General features: G+C 36.3%; 2 protein-coding genes across 2 annotated transcripts; both read left to right on the forward strand.

The window, feature by feature from the left end:
- Window positions 1-306: 306 nt before the first annotated feature.
- Window positions 307-11,070, forward strand: LOC136820977 (myb-like protein X). Its single transcript, XM_067077210.1, has 11 exons — window positions 307-798; window positions 1,163-1,281; window positions 1,696-1,788; window positions 2,241-2,381; window positions 2,793-2,869; window positions 3,321-3,535; window positions 3,978-4,069; window positions 5,651-5,835; window positions 7,222-7,264; window positions 7,507-7,655; window positions 8,569-11,070. The coding sequence occupies exons 1-11, from the start codon at window positions 354-356 to the stop codon at window positions 10,970-10,972; spliced, it is 3,963 nt and encodes a 1,320-aa protein (XP_066933311.1). The 5' UTR covers window positions 307-353; the 3' UTR covers window positions 10,973-11,070.
- Window positions 11,071-12,930: 1,860 nt separating this feature from the next.
- LOC136820909 (anion exchange protein 3-like) lies at window positions 12,931-18,589 on the forward strand. Its single transcript, XM_067077144.1, has 5 exons — window positions 12,931-13,110; window positions 13,869-14,132; window positions 15,266-15,382; window positions 15,939-16,278; window positions 16,639-18,589. The coding sequence occupies exons 1-5, from the start codon at window positions 13,013-13,015 to the stop codon at window positions 18,577-18,579; spliced, it is 2,760 nt and encodes a 919-aa protein (XP_066933245.1). The 5' UTR covers window positions 12,931-13,012; the 3' UTR covers window positions 18,580-18,589.
- The last annotated feature ends 940 nt before the right edge of the window (window positions 18,590-19,529 follow it).

Raw genomic sequence — 19,529 nt, forward strand, 5'->3', positions numbered from 1 at the left:
TTCAAGTTTTCAAGTTTTAATTTTGTTTTGGGATCTTGAACTTGATTCAGGTAACTCTCGTCGTGTTGAAAATACATCCTTTACAGTAGATGACTGATGCTGTTTTTTCTGAGAGGTTGATTTCCTAGTGTGACTTCACTCTTTTGTGACTTTTTTTTTAAGCATAACGTGTAATAAGCATACTTTAGGCTCATATTTGGTAAAATATAAACATAATGCAAAGCTAGAAAGTATAGACTGAAAGAATCTTACCGGCTCTCTGCGAATGGGGTGTACTGATTAAGATTTTATCAAATTTTGCTTCTTAGAAATTATAAAATGAAAAAATATTTTCCATGAATTAAAAAACTAATATGGAAGATTCAATGACAGAAGAATCTAAAGTAGGTCAAATCAAGACTGAAGAAACTCTGAAGAAACAGTCAAAAGAAGAAGTCGATGATTCAGAAGAAGAAGAAAGTCAATCTGACGAAGATGCTAAAAATACTTTAGACAGCGAAACACATTTGAATGGACACACAGATCTGAGTAATGACAAAGGTACTTTAGTTAAAGATGAAGTCGATATTCAACCAAAAACACAAAATGATTCGATGAAAGAGCGTATAGAATCAGATATCATTGAACAACCACTGGCAGAACCACCACAAATTACTAGTAAACCATCAGACTATGCTGACTTTGCAGCTATTCATTCGTTTTTGACAATGTTTGGAGTTGAGCTTGATTTGCCAAATGTTTCGTTGATTGACCTTGAGCAGATTTTCTCGACGAACCATAGACTTTCTTTTGAAAAAGGTTAGAAAAATTATTTTTAATGTCTCATACCCTAGTTATAATGATAATGATCATTGTCTTTTAAATAACATTTGAAGAGGTCCTTTGTGAGTCAAATTGAGTATCTGAAGTCTTTTAAGATATTTTTTATGATAATGGAAGAAAGTTCTTTCTTTTGTTTAAAAATGCTGTGTAAGCAAATTGTAGGAGGCACCTTAAACGAAATCCTTTAATATAATAGCTGCTTGTATTTATCTGTTTTGGCTCTGCTAAGCATCAATATTCAGGATATCCAATAGGGCTAATCATTTGAAATGTTGCATCGTCTAGTCTAGTTCTCACGAGACTGAAAAGGTTTTATGGTATTGCAAACCTTTTTTTTTAGATAACATTGGTATATTGGAAGTGTTGTACATGAAACTGTTTCGGAAGTTGAAACAGTCTTATCGTTATTCACCAGTTGCAAACGTGACGTCTGATCGACTTTTCAAAACTATCGTCCGCGTAAGTAGTTCTCTGTTTCATAAAAACATATTTTTAACAACCATAACCTAATATAAAGTGTGTAAAGGTTGTGGGTTCGACCTCCGTCGGCTGGGTCATACTAAAGATCTTAAAATGGCACTTGATGTCTCTCTGCTTTATTCTCCGTAACCAACGATAATGTTTAAGTGGAAAAATCAAGACGTCCTCCGCTACCTTCAAGTAGTGTAGTCAGCAAAGGAAAATAAAGCCTTTGGTTCACCCTTGACTGCGGTCGTAACACTAACACTAAAACTAACACAAAATTTTTAAATCGAGCCCCACTAAAATTACAGTCCCTATCCACTAACGATTATCACGTTTTTGAGTTTAATGGAATATTATTTTTGTTGAACCTATTCGCCATATTTAAAATATGGAATATGTTGTTTTTAGTATGTGTACTTGGTGCGGTTTGAGCAAGCTGAACAAGTACAGTTTCAAGGTTATGAAAGTCTCTCGACTGAGCAAAGACTGAAGCTTTTCAAGGTTTGTGAATTACTTCGAAACTTTTTGTGCTATTCATAACAAAGTTTTGAGATGGTATAAATACTCAATCTTTAATACTTTTTCGCATCAAACGAGTTGCATCAACAACAAAGAGACTAACAATGTAACAAAGCTTGTACACGTTTTTTCTATCAACTCCTCCAGTTTTCAGGTCAGGGCTGAGGTTGCTAAGCATTCTAGATCATTTTCTGAAAAACTTGCTTTCAGTTTCACCACCTTTGATATTATACCATATTATTGGGTCAAGGGCTATCGTTTGCCATGCTTAGTTTATAATATTTAAAAAGCTTATACTTTACGAGTAATAGTAAAAAAATAATTGGCTAATTTCAGGGCTCCAGCCTTAGCAACCCGGTTGTTTATAATGAAAATGTGTACAGTAAGATATTGAAATTTCCAATAAAACGTTTTAATTATAATTTGTTCAATAGAGTTTATGCGAGATCCAGTTCGAAGAGAACTCAAAATTCCGCTCAACACTTCAAGAGACATTTAAAGGAGATAATGCAAGTGCATTACGTTTGGAACCCTTCGGTGTGGAGCAAGAAGGTTACCATATCTGGTTTCAAGAGGTACCAACGATTAGTTTGTTTCGCAAACCTTTAAAAGTTGATATCAGTTGGGAACATTTAACTTTGTACATATAGCGAGATTCAGGACTGCTTTTCACATTAGAATTGTTATTTTTATTATTTATTATTTGTACTATAGTCAAGTCTCTCTAATTCGAACCTCTACTATTCGAATCTGTTTATAATTCGAACTAAAATATTGGCCCTCTCAGTCAGAAATTAGTATATAAAATACTTTCTATAATTCAAATCTTCTTCTAATTCGAAGAAAATTTTTAATCCCTTGAAGATCGAATTAGGGAGAATCAGTTGTGGTAATAAAATTACAACGTTCTGAGCTAGTACGGAATATTTTCAATGAACCTGGAGCTATTTTCATCAAAACATTCTTTCTTTTTCACGTAATTTTAGGATCAAGATTGTAATTTCATTGTTTATGCGTCGGGTGCGACCAACGAAAATATTGAAGAGTGGGACGTCCGTGCAAGGTTTGGAATATACTCCTTATTGGTGGTCTTATTTAGTAACAACGAATAGCGAAATATAAATTCTAATTATTTGGTTCTTCGCCTCAAGTACTTATTCACACCAATCAATACATGAAGCTTGCTAAGAATTCACTACCCTAGAATCTATGATTTGCTAGAGTTAATTCATCATTCGCCAGCCTATCAAAAACAAAGCAAAACCCGCCATATCCACCATGTTTGACTGGAAAGTGGTATCCTAATTGTAGCACTACTCGATGTGGGTCAATTTGTAATTCAATGAAGTTTTCCGCCTAAATTTTCTTCACCAACATTGAGTAGTGCTACCATTAGTGTGCCACTTTTAAAAAGTTCCTTTCAAAAATACTCCGATCAAAAATTTTGCTTGGCAGGGATTGAAAAACTGTGTCCAAAGTCCTTCTACATTTAATTTATTTTGAACTTTTTACAGGACTTTCGAAGAACTTGAGGTTTACATTGCTGATCTGAAGAGTAGGACAGAAGTCAATCCAAAGGATACAGTTGAGGAACGTTCAAAAGTCGTTCGAGAAGAGAAGGAAAAGGAGAAAGAGAAAAGACGCCAAGAAAGAGAGGAGAAAAGGAAAGCGGCTGCTGAGCTAGCTGCCAAAAAGAAGAAAGGCAAAGGGCGTGGCCGACGTGCAAAAGGTCAGTAGCTTTAACCCTTTAAGTGCCACGGTCCTTTTTTCTAAGTTTTGCTTCGCCCTCCTATATAGCCCATGTCCGATATACCCGGCATTGGCACTTAAAGGTTTAATGTTAATGATAATGATTACTTATTAGCATAAAACTTTTTGACTGGAAGATTTTTTACCTTTATCAAGATGATATAAAACCTGCCAGACTATAAATTACAGAGGCTTGATTGAGATTCGAAAGTTTCATCGTTAAAGGTTTTAATTTTACATTTCGTGTCTCCCTAGTCAGCCCTAGAGCCGTTTTCCTCTCTCTCTGACCAATCTTGCTCCACATACGTGTCAATTCAATGTGAAAAAGCTTGTAAATTAAAATTGATGAATAAACAAACGATATCGCTCTTATTTAAAAACGAAACCTTTAATTCATCGATTGTGTATCTGATCTTCCATAGAAGTTGCACCAGTGGAAATTTCTTCCAGTGAAAGTGAAGAAGAGGAAGACGATGGTTGTGTCAAATGTCTTCGCAATAAACAAGATGACCAGGTTTGTTTATGCCCTTATTGCCGACCCAAAAAAATATCAGCGTTTTGATTGGTCGAGAGCATCGAGATATTTGCGATATTTCATATTTCTTTAGTCTGGAAATATGACCGCGTTGACTTTTGGGGGACTGGGTAAGCGGCGGGAGAAAAATCAAAACAAAAAAGCCGAAAAGAACTGACTTTCGGAGAAACTGGCTTGGGAATCAAAGGGAAAAACGCAACAAAAATATGTTCAGATTAACTTTTACTTTGCAGTTCTTTCATAAAAGACACTAAAATCAAATCTGATAAACTAAGAAATTGTAAAACTACTTGACACGACCCAAATATTTTCAGCTTTTGGCATAAAATTCGTCCGTATGTAACCAAACAGTTTTTTATCAATGCATACAAAAAACTTGAGATTCTTGAATGTTTGCCAATAAGATTTCTCATAACATAGCAAGGGAAGTGGTGATATTTGAAAAAGTTCTCTCCTAATTCTCCTTCTCGACGAGGTACGTCCTTGAATTGTAAACTCAACAATCATTTATACATCTTCCTTCTAAAATTCGAAACAATAAAGCTTGACGATAATCAAAAAAGTATCCAAATTGTTTTGCTCTTGAAAAAAATGTCGTTCTTTAACCATTATTACAAGCATACATTTCCATCATGCTGCATCATGGAACTCCTTTCCTCTGCTATTCTTTTCCATGCATCGAAACAAAAACATAGAAAAAGACTGAATGTTATCGATCTGATTTATCCAATGATGAAGGGTTTCTTCTCTATCGAAACAATACTGTACACCATCTGCATTTTGAATTATCAATCTAGAAACTTTCAAATACATCTCTGAAAAATCTGCAACTCTTCAAAACAAAACTTCTCGATCGTAAAATGATCGAAAATGCTCCTCTGTTTTGTTTTTGTGTGAATATTGGCGGCGGGAACATATCGAATGTTTTATTGTTCGAATCCAACGTTCGAATTAGATTTTCGAATAAAAACATTCGAAACTACACAGAAGAAAGAATCAAGGCGGAAGTAAGTTTTAAAACAAAAACAAAAAGAAATTTATATCAGGACAATTTTTTTGAGTCGACAATAAATTAGTTATCACATGACTTCTCGTGCAATACTCGATATTTTACTCGTTCCGAGATTTTACCGATATTTTTCCTCGCCTAAAGGCTCGGAAAAATATTACGGAAAAATCTCGGAACTCGTAAAATATTTCTCGTATTGCACTCGAAGTCATGCGATAACTAGTACTTATTTGGATTTCCTTATGCGTCTAACTTTTGCACTCCTTCGGGGTGGGTTCCTCAAATCCCTTGGTAATAAGCAAGATGACCAGGTCGAAGATTCGTCAAACCTTAAAAAAATTTTGATGTGGCTATAATATTTTTGTACTAAATAAGGAAATTACCGTAACCCACAATTTTCTATATACTTAGCTCTTTACGATTTGCAATTACTCTCCATGAGAGATAATCTAAAGGGTTATAAGTTAGTGACAATCTTCCCTTCTGTGTTAAAATCTCCCTGAATTCACACTTACGTATGTGCGTCATTTCCATGTTTGTTTTTTCAACAGGTTTTACTCTGCGATACGTGCGATGCTGGATACCACGCCACGTGTTTAGTGCCGCCCGTTACCACTATTCCGGAAGGAGACTGGTATGGGCCTCATTGTATGCATGTGACGTTAGCTCAGAAATTGGCCGAACGAATGGCTGCTATACGCAAAAAGGTCCAAGCCAAAGAAAGAAAGTCAAGAAGGTAACCAGGCCAAGCCTAGCCTTACATAGAACTATGGCCAACTGTCTAATTCGAATCTCTAATTTTCAAATTTTTCTACAATTCGAACTAATAATATTAGTTCCCCCAGCTGGAAAGTCGTGCAAAGTACTCTCTGTAATTCAAATCTTTCTCCAATTGTTAGAAAATTCTTTAAAATCGAATTAGAGAGTGTTGCACATATTTTACTAGTTATCATAGTAGGGGGAATTTTGTTCGATTTTTTGAAATCGCTCGATTGTTTTGTTAGAAGCATTTGTTATACATTTTTGGAAAGCTAAGGGGTAGGGGAATCGAAATTACGATGTTTCCAATTTTTTTTTCGGACACTTTGGTGTGATTTTCGGACAAATATGACGGTCTCAGGCAAAAATCATAGGGTTAAAAATTAATGAAAATTTTAGCTTGAGAAAACGGAGACCTATTGTATATTTTTGGAAAGCTCTCAAAAAATTAAGATTTGAGATATATTGCAAGTATAGGTGATTTCAGTACCTAACTCGAGATATTGAGCTTCAAAAAGCGCAAAAACTGGACAAAACAGCTGTTTCTGGCTGAAAAACACGGTTTTCAAGGGTTAATATCTCGAGTTAGGTACATAAATCACCTATACTTGCAATATATCTCTAATCCTAATTTTTTGAGAGCTTTCCAAAAATATACAACAGGTCTCCGTTTTCTCAAGCTAAAATTTTCATTAATTTTTAACCCTATGATTTTTGCCTGAGACCGTCATATTTGTCCGAAAATCACACCAAAGTGTCCGAGAAAAAAAATTGGAAACATCGTAATTTCGATTCCCCTACCCCTTAGCTTTCAAAAAATGTATAACAAGTGCTTCTAACAAAACAATCGAGCGATTTTATAAAATGCCCTCTACTATCACTACTGATTTTCTTCACGTCATGTTTCATAGCCTAAGGCGAAGCTTTTCTATTTTTTTAAACTGGTTTATTTCAAAGAGTCATGTTGCCTGATATAGTTCTCCAAATTCTAGCGTGAAATAAAGCAAAAAGTAATCGTCACGTAAAACAATTATAACACCCTGTCACATGCCCTATAAGCGACTCAAGTCTTTGCCCTCCACCTAGATTAAGAGGGATAGATTTTGGAGCAAAGACCAATTTGTTGGTGGAAATTTTTTTGGAGTCATTGGGAATAAGAGAGAGGAAAATGATTATCTACATCATCATGAGACAGGAACCGATTCTTTATGTTGAATGGCCTTTTTATACAACCTGGGGGACTCTGGAGCCAGGCTCGGGATGGAAAATTTTGATTCTAGTTTTGGGGTAACACTAACTGACTCTGAAAGACCCTGCTTAGAAAATGAAAGTAAGGGAGTAACTTTTCTTCGATTTCTTTTAGAATGCAATTTTATGGTATCAGACAATCAAATATTATTGAATCGGTGAGTAGTTTTTTATCCTCGGGACACTTTTTAATCTGAAATGTAAATGTAAAAGCATATTATATGCTTTTTCTGTCTCTATCATGGTTTCCAACAAGAGCCTTTTAATTTCCAATTTATAGCCAGTCAAAGATTGGACCTGTAGGGATCCTGGGACTGAAAAAGTTAACTAAAAACAGCGTCGAAATTCACAAATTTGAAGAAAATACAGGAAAAATTTATTTCGGACCTTGCACTTTTAGAATTCAAATGAGCCACAGACAGGGCGGCGGGCGGGCCGCACGAAGGTGGACTACAGATTTTCGGAATACGATCGAACTGTTGAGGATGCATTGAGGAGTTCTGAAGAAGAAAACGACCGGCCGTCAAGACGCTCAAATGGTCTTTCAAGGTATAGCCTTCATTTTTTGTTTGTTTTAGATTTAAGTTTTTTAATTATTTTAAGTCGTTACCGGACGAGTGTAGTTAATTTCGCGTAAAGGAAAAGATTCGAATTACTATTTGCCAGTTGTTGAATGAAAAGTGTATCTGCTAAAAAGATTAGTTCGTTAGGCTCTATGATCTGCAGCAGAGACAAAAATCTGGGGTCAGTTATAGTTTTTTTGATAGACTGGACTAAAGTTATAGCCATTTTTTCTCCGCTTCAGATTATATTGAGACAGACTTAAGTTGGTATGTTTTGTTTTACAGTGTGTCTTTTTAGTTCTAAAGCCTCGGCGATCAATTTTATCAAGATAAAATTTTTTCTCTCGCGAATTACCTTTGCCTTGCCTCTAACCTTTCTGTAAATTGTAAACGTTATTGCTTTCTTTTTAGAATGAGATGAAGTTAGATCATCACAAATTACGCATGCGTAACTCGTAGTTCAGTTTACTTACATTGCTCTTACCAAAAAAAGTTTATTCCTCAATTTTTGTATTGCCGTTTGATACGATAATAAATTTTGTAGTTTAAAGAGATTTTATTAGAAAATTTTATTACTTGAGAAAAGAAAATTTTAAATATTTAGCAGATAAAATATTTTCTTTTCCAATAATTTTTTGCAAGAAAGTTCAAGAAATCTTTTTACAAAAAGATTGTTGTTCTGCCAAACTCATTAAAAACTTAAAACCTTTATAGTTGCCAAATGTTTAGATTTTTCCAATTCCCATGGGAATCAAAAGTAGATAAAGCAGCAAGTAATTATCAAGTAATTAATTGTATTTAGTGTTAATTGTCAAGAGACTACACGTTTAAAACAATAAAATAAGAAAATAAATATTATTTCACGAATTTAAAATGTGCATCCGCATTTCATTTCGCAGGACTACGACAACCACATCATCATCGGGGCGCGTTCGTCGTAAACGTTTCAATATCGAAGCTGAAGATTATGGAGGATCCGACGATCAAGATCCGGATTATTCGGGTGCCGATTCCGGACGTTCCGACGTCGACGATTTTCTCGTTCCTGACGATTTCGACGAAGAAGAGGAACGTCATCGGAATAAATATTTACGTCGTTCCAAGCGCGACGCCGGTAAATATTCATCTGCTAGTCGCAGTCGACGTCGTAAGAGACGTCGTCGTGGACGTTACGATGACGACGATACCGATGATGACGGTGATGACGATTTTAGCGACCGTGGTGATTCGGAAGATGACGCGCCACGACGTTCGACACGTATATTACGTAAGGGGCCTCAAGTAACATATAAAGACACGTTAGATGACGATATTTACGGCTCTGATGCGGACGGAGACAAAGAAGTCGGCGGTAAACGAATGGCGGAAGATGACGACGAGTATAAGAATAGTGACGGCGCGGAAGATTCAGGCGACGACGATAAAGAAAAGTCGGATTCTGATGCTAGTAACAGTGGAAATGAAGAAATGTCAAATTTGAACTTAAGAAAACGAAAGAAAAATGTCATCGAGTCGGATGACGAAGATGAATCGAAGAATTTCGATAAATCCGAAAACGAATCCGAAAAATCTGATAATGATGGCGAAAAGATTGAAACTTCCGAAATAAATATGAACAAAAACAAACAAACGAATCCTGAAGATGCCATAAATGATGTTGATACTAATAATGACAAAACAGATTCAAACGGTGTATCGACGGACGCCCCTTCTGACAAGAAAGAAGCAGAAAGTGCTATTAATAAGCTTCCCAACAATATCGAACTGAAAGCGAATGATATTAACAACTCAAACATCAATCCAACATTAGAATTCTTAAGGACAAATCAAGACAAAACAGACACTGAATTAAAAGCAGCATCGGATGAACAGCCCTCGCCGGTTATTGAGAGTAAATTAGATTTATTTAAAGAACAACAACAGACACATTCGAATCCCTTATCACCTGTTATCCCTACGCAACAGAAGTTTAACACTCAGGGAATCCTGAATCCTATGATAAGACATCCTACACAAGCCGTTAGAACCTCTGTGCCAACGAATGGTGTGCCTTCCTCTCCTACAGGACATACCATGAATAATATAATGAACTATCAAAGATCACCCCATCCTTTGACTTTGATTAACCAACAACTTGGAAACCAGTCTCCTATGAACTCTCCAAGAGCTGTCCACCCTGTACATGCTATGAATCAACAGCTAGGAAACCAATCTCCAATCAATTCTCCAAATACAATGCAAGCTCTAAACCAACAGCTGGGAAGCCAGTCACCTGTCAGCTCCCCGAGAATGCAACAACAGCTCGGTAACCAATCTCCCATGAACTCTCCTAGAGCCATGCAGCCACAGCTTGGAAGCCCATCTCCCATGAACTCTCCTAGAGCCATGCACCCAAATCAACAGCTTGGAAGCCCGTCTCACCAAACTCAACAGCAGTCAGCCTTTATGAAACAACATCAAATGGCGAACCCCTATCTAATGGACGAGCGTTCTAACGGATCCTCCAAAGGAACAAATTCTCCCCGCCCTAACGCCCATACGGTTGGAGCTCCTCAATACCCTCAAAACCCAAACCCGCACGGAATGCAGCATCAACAGAAGCTAAACAGCTCTTCAAATCAACCAAATCCGACATCATCAACCACGGGTTTCCGACCATACGAGTCTGATCAACAAAAGGCAAACACTGCTTTATCGCAAGCTTCAAACAACGACCAAAAATTCGTCAATCAACATTTACAATCATGGATGAACCAACATCACGGTCCTGGCGCCCCTAACAACCAACACGGCCATTCAGCGCCACACTTACAGCAACCACGCCAACCCTATCCTATGTATCACCCTCAATATTATTCACAACATCAACAAGCACAGCGACCGACGGTCCATAACCCTAAACCACACGCCGTAAATTATGGCCAGGGACATGGGCCTGGAAATTTTCCTGGCTTTAACTCACGTCATTTTTACGGTGGGCCTCCTAATACATCTTCGAATCCATACGGCTCTCCAGCGCCGCATCCCGGCCAGCAAGTGCCAAGCCACGGCAACACCAGCCCATGGCCTTACATACCTCAGCAGAGTCAATACGCTTCGCCACCGACGACAAGCAACGATCCAGCATCGTCTGGAGTGAAACGAAAGACAACGAAAAAAACCTCGTCTACAAATAAAAAGACGGCTAAACAAACAGATAAATTACCAGTCTCGAGTGGACACCAAAACGAGGCCACAAAGAATATGAATTATTTTAGAAACATGGTAATAGGAGGTGATAATAATGATCGTATGGATATTTAAGAATTGAAAATTGACTTTGTGAGATTTTATTTTCGTGTTCTTATCATTATTTTATGTCATGTCCCACTCATAGATTTATAAGGCCGAATGGCTAGATGGTGTACTTTTGCTAATAAGTGTGCCGTGGTTAGGTAGGAAATCCTACCTAGGTCACGTGACATTACAATAGAATTTCAGCGCTTGACCAATCAGAAGCTTCGCGGGTTTTCGAAAACAATAGCAACAATATTTTTTCTGATATTCACTTTTTTTTGTCTGCGATGGCTTTAAAGCACGACATCTAGCTTTATAAATCTATGGTCCCACTCTAAGCCTTCCATAATTCATTTTCTCATTTGTTTAAATATTTTGAAGTGTTGAAGGTGCCATTTTCTACAAAACTAGAAATAAAAAGGCTAAAAGTTCAAAAGCAAGGTTTTTACATGTATTATAGTTTTTCCATTATGTATATATTCTGTCTAATACGGTATCAAAAAGTTTGCTTGTACAATAGGACCTTTGTATCTACGATTGAGAAATGATTTTAGCATATTTTGAGTGTACCTTGAGGGAACAAATTTTCGTGGTATTTGATTTCGCGAAACACGAAAATTCTAATGATTTTAAAAATCACCTATAAAATTGGTCTTTTTGGGGCAAAATAGGCCATATTTTAAACAAAAAATCCTATCAACCGCGAAATTGAATTCTGCGAAACGTCCAAATTTTGAGCTGTGAACCGCGAAATTAAATTCCGCGAAAATTTCTTCCCTTTAAGGTATACTGTAAAAGAGACTGCTCCCTTCTTCACCGTAATTTCAGGCGCAACCTTCTTTCGTACAAGCTAATTTTTCGCTAGCTTTTTTTCAAACAATATTTTGAACGTATTATATTATTTAGATAATATACAATCAACATAAAATGTATTTCAAAATTATTATAGAAGTATCTTTTACCACTGAAAACTATTTTTACTTTCGTGTATCAATGCATGACAGTGACTTTCAATATTATGTAATAATGAAGCGTTTGGAATAGTAGGGTGTTGAGAATAGTAGGGCGTTGAATAATAGAGCGTCAACTGTAGTTTTTCTCCTTCATAAAATTGTCACTTACATCTGAGTCTTTTTCAATATAAGTAATTTTTTGTTCGTAGAAAAAAACCAAGTGATCGTATATAAGTCTTAACCCTTTCCGGACGCATGATTTCACGGCTATATGACGCAAACAAAAATTTGATTTTTGACTGGCTTCACTAAGATTGCAATAGAAAGTGATTGATAAAAGATATCACGATAAGTAATACCTCATTTTTTTCACATGTAATAGGGGTTTCGAAATACCAAAAGAAAAATTTGAAATATGGCTGACACCTTGTCACGTGACCGAAAAATCGGAAGATTTTTTTTCGGGAAGGTAAAATTTTTGACTTTGAATAAAGAAATAGAGTAAAAGGCATTTGTTTTACGCCTTGAACTTTAAATATGAATTAGGGAATTGAATTACTGACCGGGTAAAAAAAATTTCATGTCATAAGCTTTCCAAGAATCTGAGTAAAGTGATTTTTTGTCCAAATTTTTCAGCAATTTTTCCCTTACAGATTTAGCCTGAGTAAATTTACAACAAACATTAAAAATTCATAATTCTAGTTGTAAACAAGATATCGAAAAGCGGTTTTTTGCAGGTTACGGGAAATTTATCTCAAAATCATTATTCAAAACCATGTTATTGTATTTTGGCGCGAAAACTGTTAAAATATTTTACAAAGCTATGGGCCACCCGGTGGCCCGTGCGTCATATAGGAACACGATTCATGGGCCACCCAGTGGCCCGTGCGTCCGGAAAGGGTATAAGTCTTAAGGAAAGTTCCTTTTTTGACGCAGCGAAACATTTTGACGTAAAAAAATATATTTGACGTTAGATAATATTTTCACTAATCATAATTTTTTTAGACTAACTTCAATATAAATCTACATCTTTCTTGAGAATATTTTTTGGATATCAACAACGAAGAAACGACATGGTGACCTAACACAACAGCCAAAACAAAGCAAGTTTATTATGAGTGATTCTACAACCACCCATGAGGTCACTCATTTTGTGGAATTGGAATGTTTAAAATTAACTGAAGAAGGGTATGAGTGGAAAGAGCAAGCCAGGTGCGCGTTTTTTATAAGAACATCCAAAAATTTTCAAGCCATTTTGGTCACCGAAGCTAAATTTACGTTCTTATATAGTTTGTTTTCTTAAAAAAACCTGCAATATCTAAAATTTAATTTATTTTCGAGGGTTCAAACTTTTTGGCAATTTTCTTTTTCCTTTGATTTTCACGCTTTTTTATAAGAATTGTATTTTTTCATTTCATCATGGATCTTCCTGAAATATTCTTACGATATTCTTAGGTTAAAATCGAAGTAGCATGCAATCAAGAAGTTATCATTTTGGTGAAACTTTCTAGCATTGCTGGGGAAAATTGTCAATTTACAGATCAAATGCTTTAAAAATGTTTCATTTTAAGGTTCAGTGTTCAAATTCCATGATGGTGATATTTGTAGCTTATTTTAAATTTTTTGGCCAATTTCATCATGAATATCCTTATAAAGTAAATTCTTACAAAAAAGCGTGTGATGTTTGAATAAATTTCACAGATTACGAAAGAGGGATGAAAAAAACTTTAGCGTCCGCTTTGGTTGGAACTAAGAATCCATGATATTCATGACGTAATATTTTATACGGAAGCACCCATAAAGATCTAGTGTTTGTTACTAATTTTGAATTTAAACAATAAAATTAGTGGCAAACGCTTGCCCTGGGTGTTTCCGTTTAAAACATTACGTCATGTATATCATGAATGGCATTGCCAAGGGTCTCTTTCAACTACGTTCTAATCCTTCCTTTTCTTTGTCTTTTTCAACAGATGGATCAAGTTAGAGGAGGATATCGAGGTGGGTTCAGGGCGTTGGAGCAAGCCCTACCTCCCTTCCACCGCCTACCATCACATACATCGATTCAAAGAACTCCTCACTAATAATACACATTTCATACTTGATATTAATGTAAAAAATCTTGATGATATTGCTACTCTGATCTGTCAAAATCTTGTCACCAATAAGATGATTGGTACAGAGTTTTCCGCTGTCTTGAAAGCCACTTTATTGGCAAGACATCATCATAAAAACAGGTATGTCTATAATCCGTATAAAAAAACCTGGTCTGGAAGTCTATATTGTTGTAACTTGTTAACTTTTCTCTTTGTTAATAACGATTATAAAAATCGATTTGCTCAGTTTTTCATCACGCTACCAAATATTTCTCTTGGGATTGGTTCAAAAGTTTCACATGATCAAAAAGTGAGAAAAACAAACGAATTTCTCAACGCAAGTTCAAGCTCGAAATAATAGAAAGAAACAAAAAGCTTCCATACCGGAGTTTTTTATACGGACTGACTACGGTATGTCTAGCACAGTGTTAAAAATTTTTCCGGTTCAGTCAGATTTCCGTCTCATCGAAGTACCTTATCGGCCAAAACTTAGTCGGCCTTAATTTTAGTCGGTCTTAATTATTAGTCGGCCCTAATTTTAGTCACCTCGTCAAAATTTAGTCACTAAAGGCCGACTAATATATAATGAATAGTAGCGGACGAAATAATGAATTGTAGGGGACGTAATGATGTGGTATTTAAAAAGGTTGGTTAAGGAACGCTTAATTATAAACTTTTAATTTGGCCCAAATTTTTAGTCGGCCCTAATTTTAGTCACCAAGCCAAAATTTAGTTACTTAGGGCCAACTAAGTTTTGGCCGATAAGTAAATGAAGAGGCTTTTACGTCTCCTAAGTCATCATTAACCAACATTTCAAGAATGTACTGATTTGCTGTGTAAAATCCACTTTCCGTCTCGAAAAACCTAGTTTTGACCACTGGTCTAGAGGATCACAACGTACTTTTAGGTTCCAAATAAAACGGGGGGGGGGGGGGGGGGGTTGGAAAATTTTCTAGATTTTAATAAACGGGGGGGGGGCCTAATTGCCGGGGGGAGTCGGAAATTGTACTTCTGAAACCCAAAAATAAGGTAAAAATAGGCTAAAATCAGGCTATTTATAGCAAAATAAGGGGCCTTCTCTTTGACAGCTGAAAATATTCTTAGAGATTAATAAACGGGGGGGGTCCTAATAAGGTCCGGGGGGTTGGAAAATTTTCGAAAAATTAACAAGCGGGGGGGGGGGGGCGTTTATTTGGAACCTAAGAGTATCCAAAAATAGTTCACTACCAAGACTTCTTCCTTATCTAACCTTTTCCACTTTTCTTTCACTCCAGATCTCACCAGCAAAAACAACAAGAAAATCATTTGCATTGTCACCAAGAAAGAATGCCACGAATTATCAGATCCTTCACTGCTAATCACAATATAGTCAATGTCCTTGTCGATGATAAGTGAGTAAAAACACTATTTACCTCAAGGGAATCAATTCTTCCTCTCCTCTTCTCTCTTCTAATTTAGGTGAAAGAGCTAAAATCGCCAAAAACTTATTTTTTACCATGATTTTTATCAGTGTATAAATTGACACTCTGAAGCCATCCTATATAAATTAAATTCTGTCTCAAAAGTATGCGAGCATCTTTTAGACCATTCTTCTTAGAAGTATCTTTCCAACGATGAAGAAAATGACGGAAATTCGTCGGTGACGAAAATTTCAACTAAAGCAGTCACTTCATTTTTCTGTTTTCTATATTTGCTGCTTTTATATTTCACGTCTCCTTTCCAACGGTGTATAGCTTATTTATAATATAACATTAATACGTGTTGAGAAATTGTCAAAAAAGTTAATGATTTTTGCGAAAGATAGGGTAAATCAGTTCTTTTCTTCCCTTTCGATCTTCCTCAAGGAAGCGTATGGCACCACCCTTTCCATTGGATTACTACATCCTGTCCCTCGTGATCCAAGTTTTCATAGTTAACGGTGATCCTTTTTATTTTATTTTTCTATAGACATGTTGGAATGGTTAGTTTTTTAGAAGACTCTTTGGATGATTTGACACACAGCCGTAGAGAATCAGCGGATTCTGTGCAACGTTACATGAGTCCTAACGCAACAGCATCAACAATTTTAGTTGCTAACGTCCCATACATTGAACAGCCACTTTTGATTTTCGTTCGCTTAGAGGAAGCTCGTAAACTTGGTAATTTGAATGAAATTTCACTGCCAGTACAAGCGCTCTTTCTTTTGTTAGCACCTGAGGAAAGTCGAGAAGAAGCATTCCAAGTTGGACGTACTATTGGTATTTTACTGTCGGATGAAAGTTTTTGGAGTCTGGTCAATGAGTGCCAGGTGAGTGGTTTTTTAAATGATTTATTTTCCTTTTCCTTTTACTTTGATTTAACGAATCAGACCGAATGCTATTCTGTAGCCCTTTTCAGACGAGAAAAATCTGATTTTCTAACATCTCCTATATGTAAGTAAAAGTAGAGTTATTTCCTGAAGATCCAATCGAAACTAAACAGTAGTTTTAAAGTTATTTTTAAGAATAACAATCGAAGCTAACTAGCAGTTTTGTCTGCAACTGTAGAGACATGTAATAATAAGATCCAGTAGGCTGATTACTGGAAGAAGATTTCTTATTATATAGTTAGAAGTTAGAGTATATATTTTAGAAGTTACACGCAGTTTATATTTTCAATATATTTATAGTTACCAAGTGACATTATATCAGGTATAGAGGCGTTCCTCTTAAACAGTAGTTTACTACATCACGGAGAATGGACACCACAAGTCATCAACCAATCCGTTAACAAATGGGTTGAAGCAAACAAAAACCGAGACACAAAAGCCGTATTACGACGCCGTACGACAACTATGTGTGCAACAGTCGCTGACACCGAAATCGGGAAACCGGTTCGCGATTCCGATCCGTTAGTCCGTACTGGGCGAATATTCGGTTGTTTGGTGCAAGATGTGAAACGGAAACTACCGCATGTTAGAAGTGATTTCACGGACGCGTTCAATGCGAGATGTCTTATAACAGTCGTATTGATCTATTTCTCTTTCATGGCACCTGCTATCACATTTGCAGCGTTAATGTCTAAAGAAACTAACGGATTATTGGGTGTTTCAGAAATGATCGCCGCAACATCAGTCAGTGGTGTTATCTTCGGTCTTTTCTCCGGTCAACCGCTTATCATTCTTGGTGCTACCGGACCTCTTCTAGTGATGGAAGAGAAAATCTACAATCTGTGTCAAAGCCTTCAGATTGAATTTCTACCATATCGTGTTTGGATTGGATTTTGGATCACTATTTTCTGTACGTTAATAGTGGCACTCGATCTTTCATATCTGGTCCGTAAATTTACTCTCTTTACCGAAGAAGTTGTAACAGCGCTTATCTCTACTGTCTTTATCTACGAATCTGTTCGCTATATCTGGTTAAACTTTTCCACATACTACTTCCCTAATCTAACCTTGACACCTACTTCTATTATCAATCAAACATTTTTGAACACAACAATAGAGAATGGGACTTTGTACAACACAACTCATGGCAACTCATCAAATATCGTGGTAGGGAACAATACAATTATCCAAAATGGTATCGATAAACGATTTGAGGTTGCCATGCCATTCCTGATCACTATACTCATGATGGGCACCTTCTTGCTCTGTTATTACATCAGAAGATTACGTCATAGTATATTCTTCCCAGCTAAACTAAGACGTCTTGTCTCAGATTTCGGTATTGCGCTGGCTGTGCTGACATTCGTCGCCGCTGATTGGTTATTGGATGATCAATTTACACCTAAACTCGATATCCCAGACGGATTAACACCTACATCACCTTCACAACGGAACTGGATGATCGAGTTTATGGATAAAGACAAGATGTTATCACCGTTGCAAATCGTAGGTGCAAGCGTGCCTGCTCTGCTGGTCACAATCATTCTTTTCATGGAAACTGAACTAACAGGCACTATAGTTGATCGAAAAGAATACAAACTGAAGAAAGGTTCAGGTTATAATCTAGACTTGTTGATTGTCGGTTTATTAGCCACATTCTGCTCTTTATTTGGTCTTCCTTGGATGTGTGCATGTCCAGTACACTCGATATCTCATCTTAATTCATTGACAATATGGAACCCACATACACCGCCCGGTACGCGACCGCAAGTCGAGAGCGTCATAGAGCAACGTGTCACTAACATTCTTATCCATATTTTAATTGGTTTTTCCGTACTTCTTGCTCCTATCCTACGTTTGATCCCAATCGCCGTGTTATACGGTGTTTTTCTATACCTTGGAATAACCGCACTTTCCCATCTACGATTTGTAGAACGCGTAAAACTTCTTTTCGTGGCATCCAGTAACCACCCGGACCGTAGATACATTCGTAAAGTCAAAACAAGAAAAATTCACTTCTTCACACTTATACAAATCGTGTGTTTGATTATTGTTCTTGTTGTCAAAAGCAGTCTATTGGCCCCTACCTTCCCGTTCTTCATTGTGCTAATGGTGCCGCTACGGAGCCAGTTGAAACGTACTTTTACAAAGGAGGAGCTAGAGGAATTGGATACCGATATCATGGATGATATAGTTGATGAAGATCTTGACGAGTATGATATAGTCCATGTACCAATGTGAAAAGAGTTGTATAAAGGACATTAATTTTGCTTTTATTATATTTTCCTAGTCATAAAAAAATATTTGAAAATCAAATTCTTTATGTCTAAATTTTTTCTCACATCCTACATTTCATCGACACACATATGCGCTTTATGCTGTTGGAAAGATATTTTTGAGAACAATAATAAATTTCGAAAACTTGAAACATCAGGATAGAAATTTAGAAATTATGACATGTACCAGTTTGATAAAGTACTTTTAAATTTTAGAAATGTTTCAAAGTTTAAAAATTATAGTTATCAGATACCGTGGATCACTACTCCAAGGTCCCGAATAAACGTCCCCCCGCTTATCAATTTTTGAAAAGTTTTCTTTAAATCTTTAGCTACCACACCACACCAGAATAATCTAATAAATTAAAAAAAATTCTTTCTTGAAAAATGAAAAAGAAAAATGACGATGAAAATCAAAATTTATGTTGTTTCAAAAATTATGACATCAGACTTTTTGGAATATTTGAACCTTACTGATATCAAATCTGTGTCTTTGTTGGATAAAAGGACTGCGGATTAAGTCATATTTATGCTGGGAAATTACATCTTTCAATTGGAAGTTTTCAGCCAAACTTTTGTGCTTGCTCCGCTCGTGTAATTCTTATGAACATACTTTACTTTTAATAAGGGGCGTCAAAATCCCAGTTTTTGATAATCGCCTCCTCAGTTTTGGCTGATCCACCACGCTACTGTGTCTACATACTTGTGAGATAGACTTTAAGTAGTTCGTTATGTGAGGTGCCTTTACCTTTAAACGTTATATTTTGAGAATGTTTCACAAAATTACTTTCGACTTCTCAAAAATGACGTATCACTTTTGTAAAAATGCTTTATAAGAAATTTTTGTTTTTGGAGAACTCTCCTGTTCAATGGGAAATCAACCGTTCCTTGAATGTCATTGCAAAGCTTTTCGCA

Source organism: Clytia hemisphaerica, unplaced genomic scaffold (assembly GCF_902728285.1).
Source record: "Clytia hemisphaerica strain Z4C2 unplaced genomic scaffold, Clytia hemisphaerica genome assembly, whole genome shotgun sequence".
Lineage (NCBI taxonomy): Eukaryota > Metazoa > Cnidaria > Hydrozoa > Leptothecata > Clytiidae > Clytia > Clytia hemisphaerica.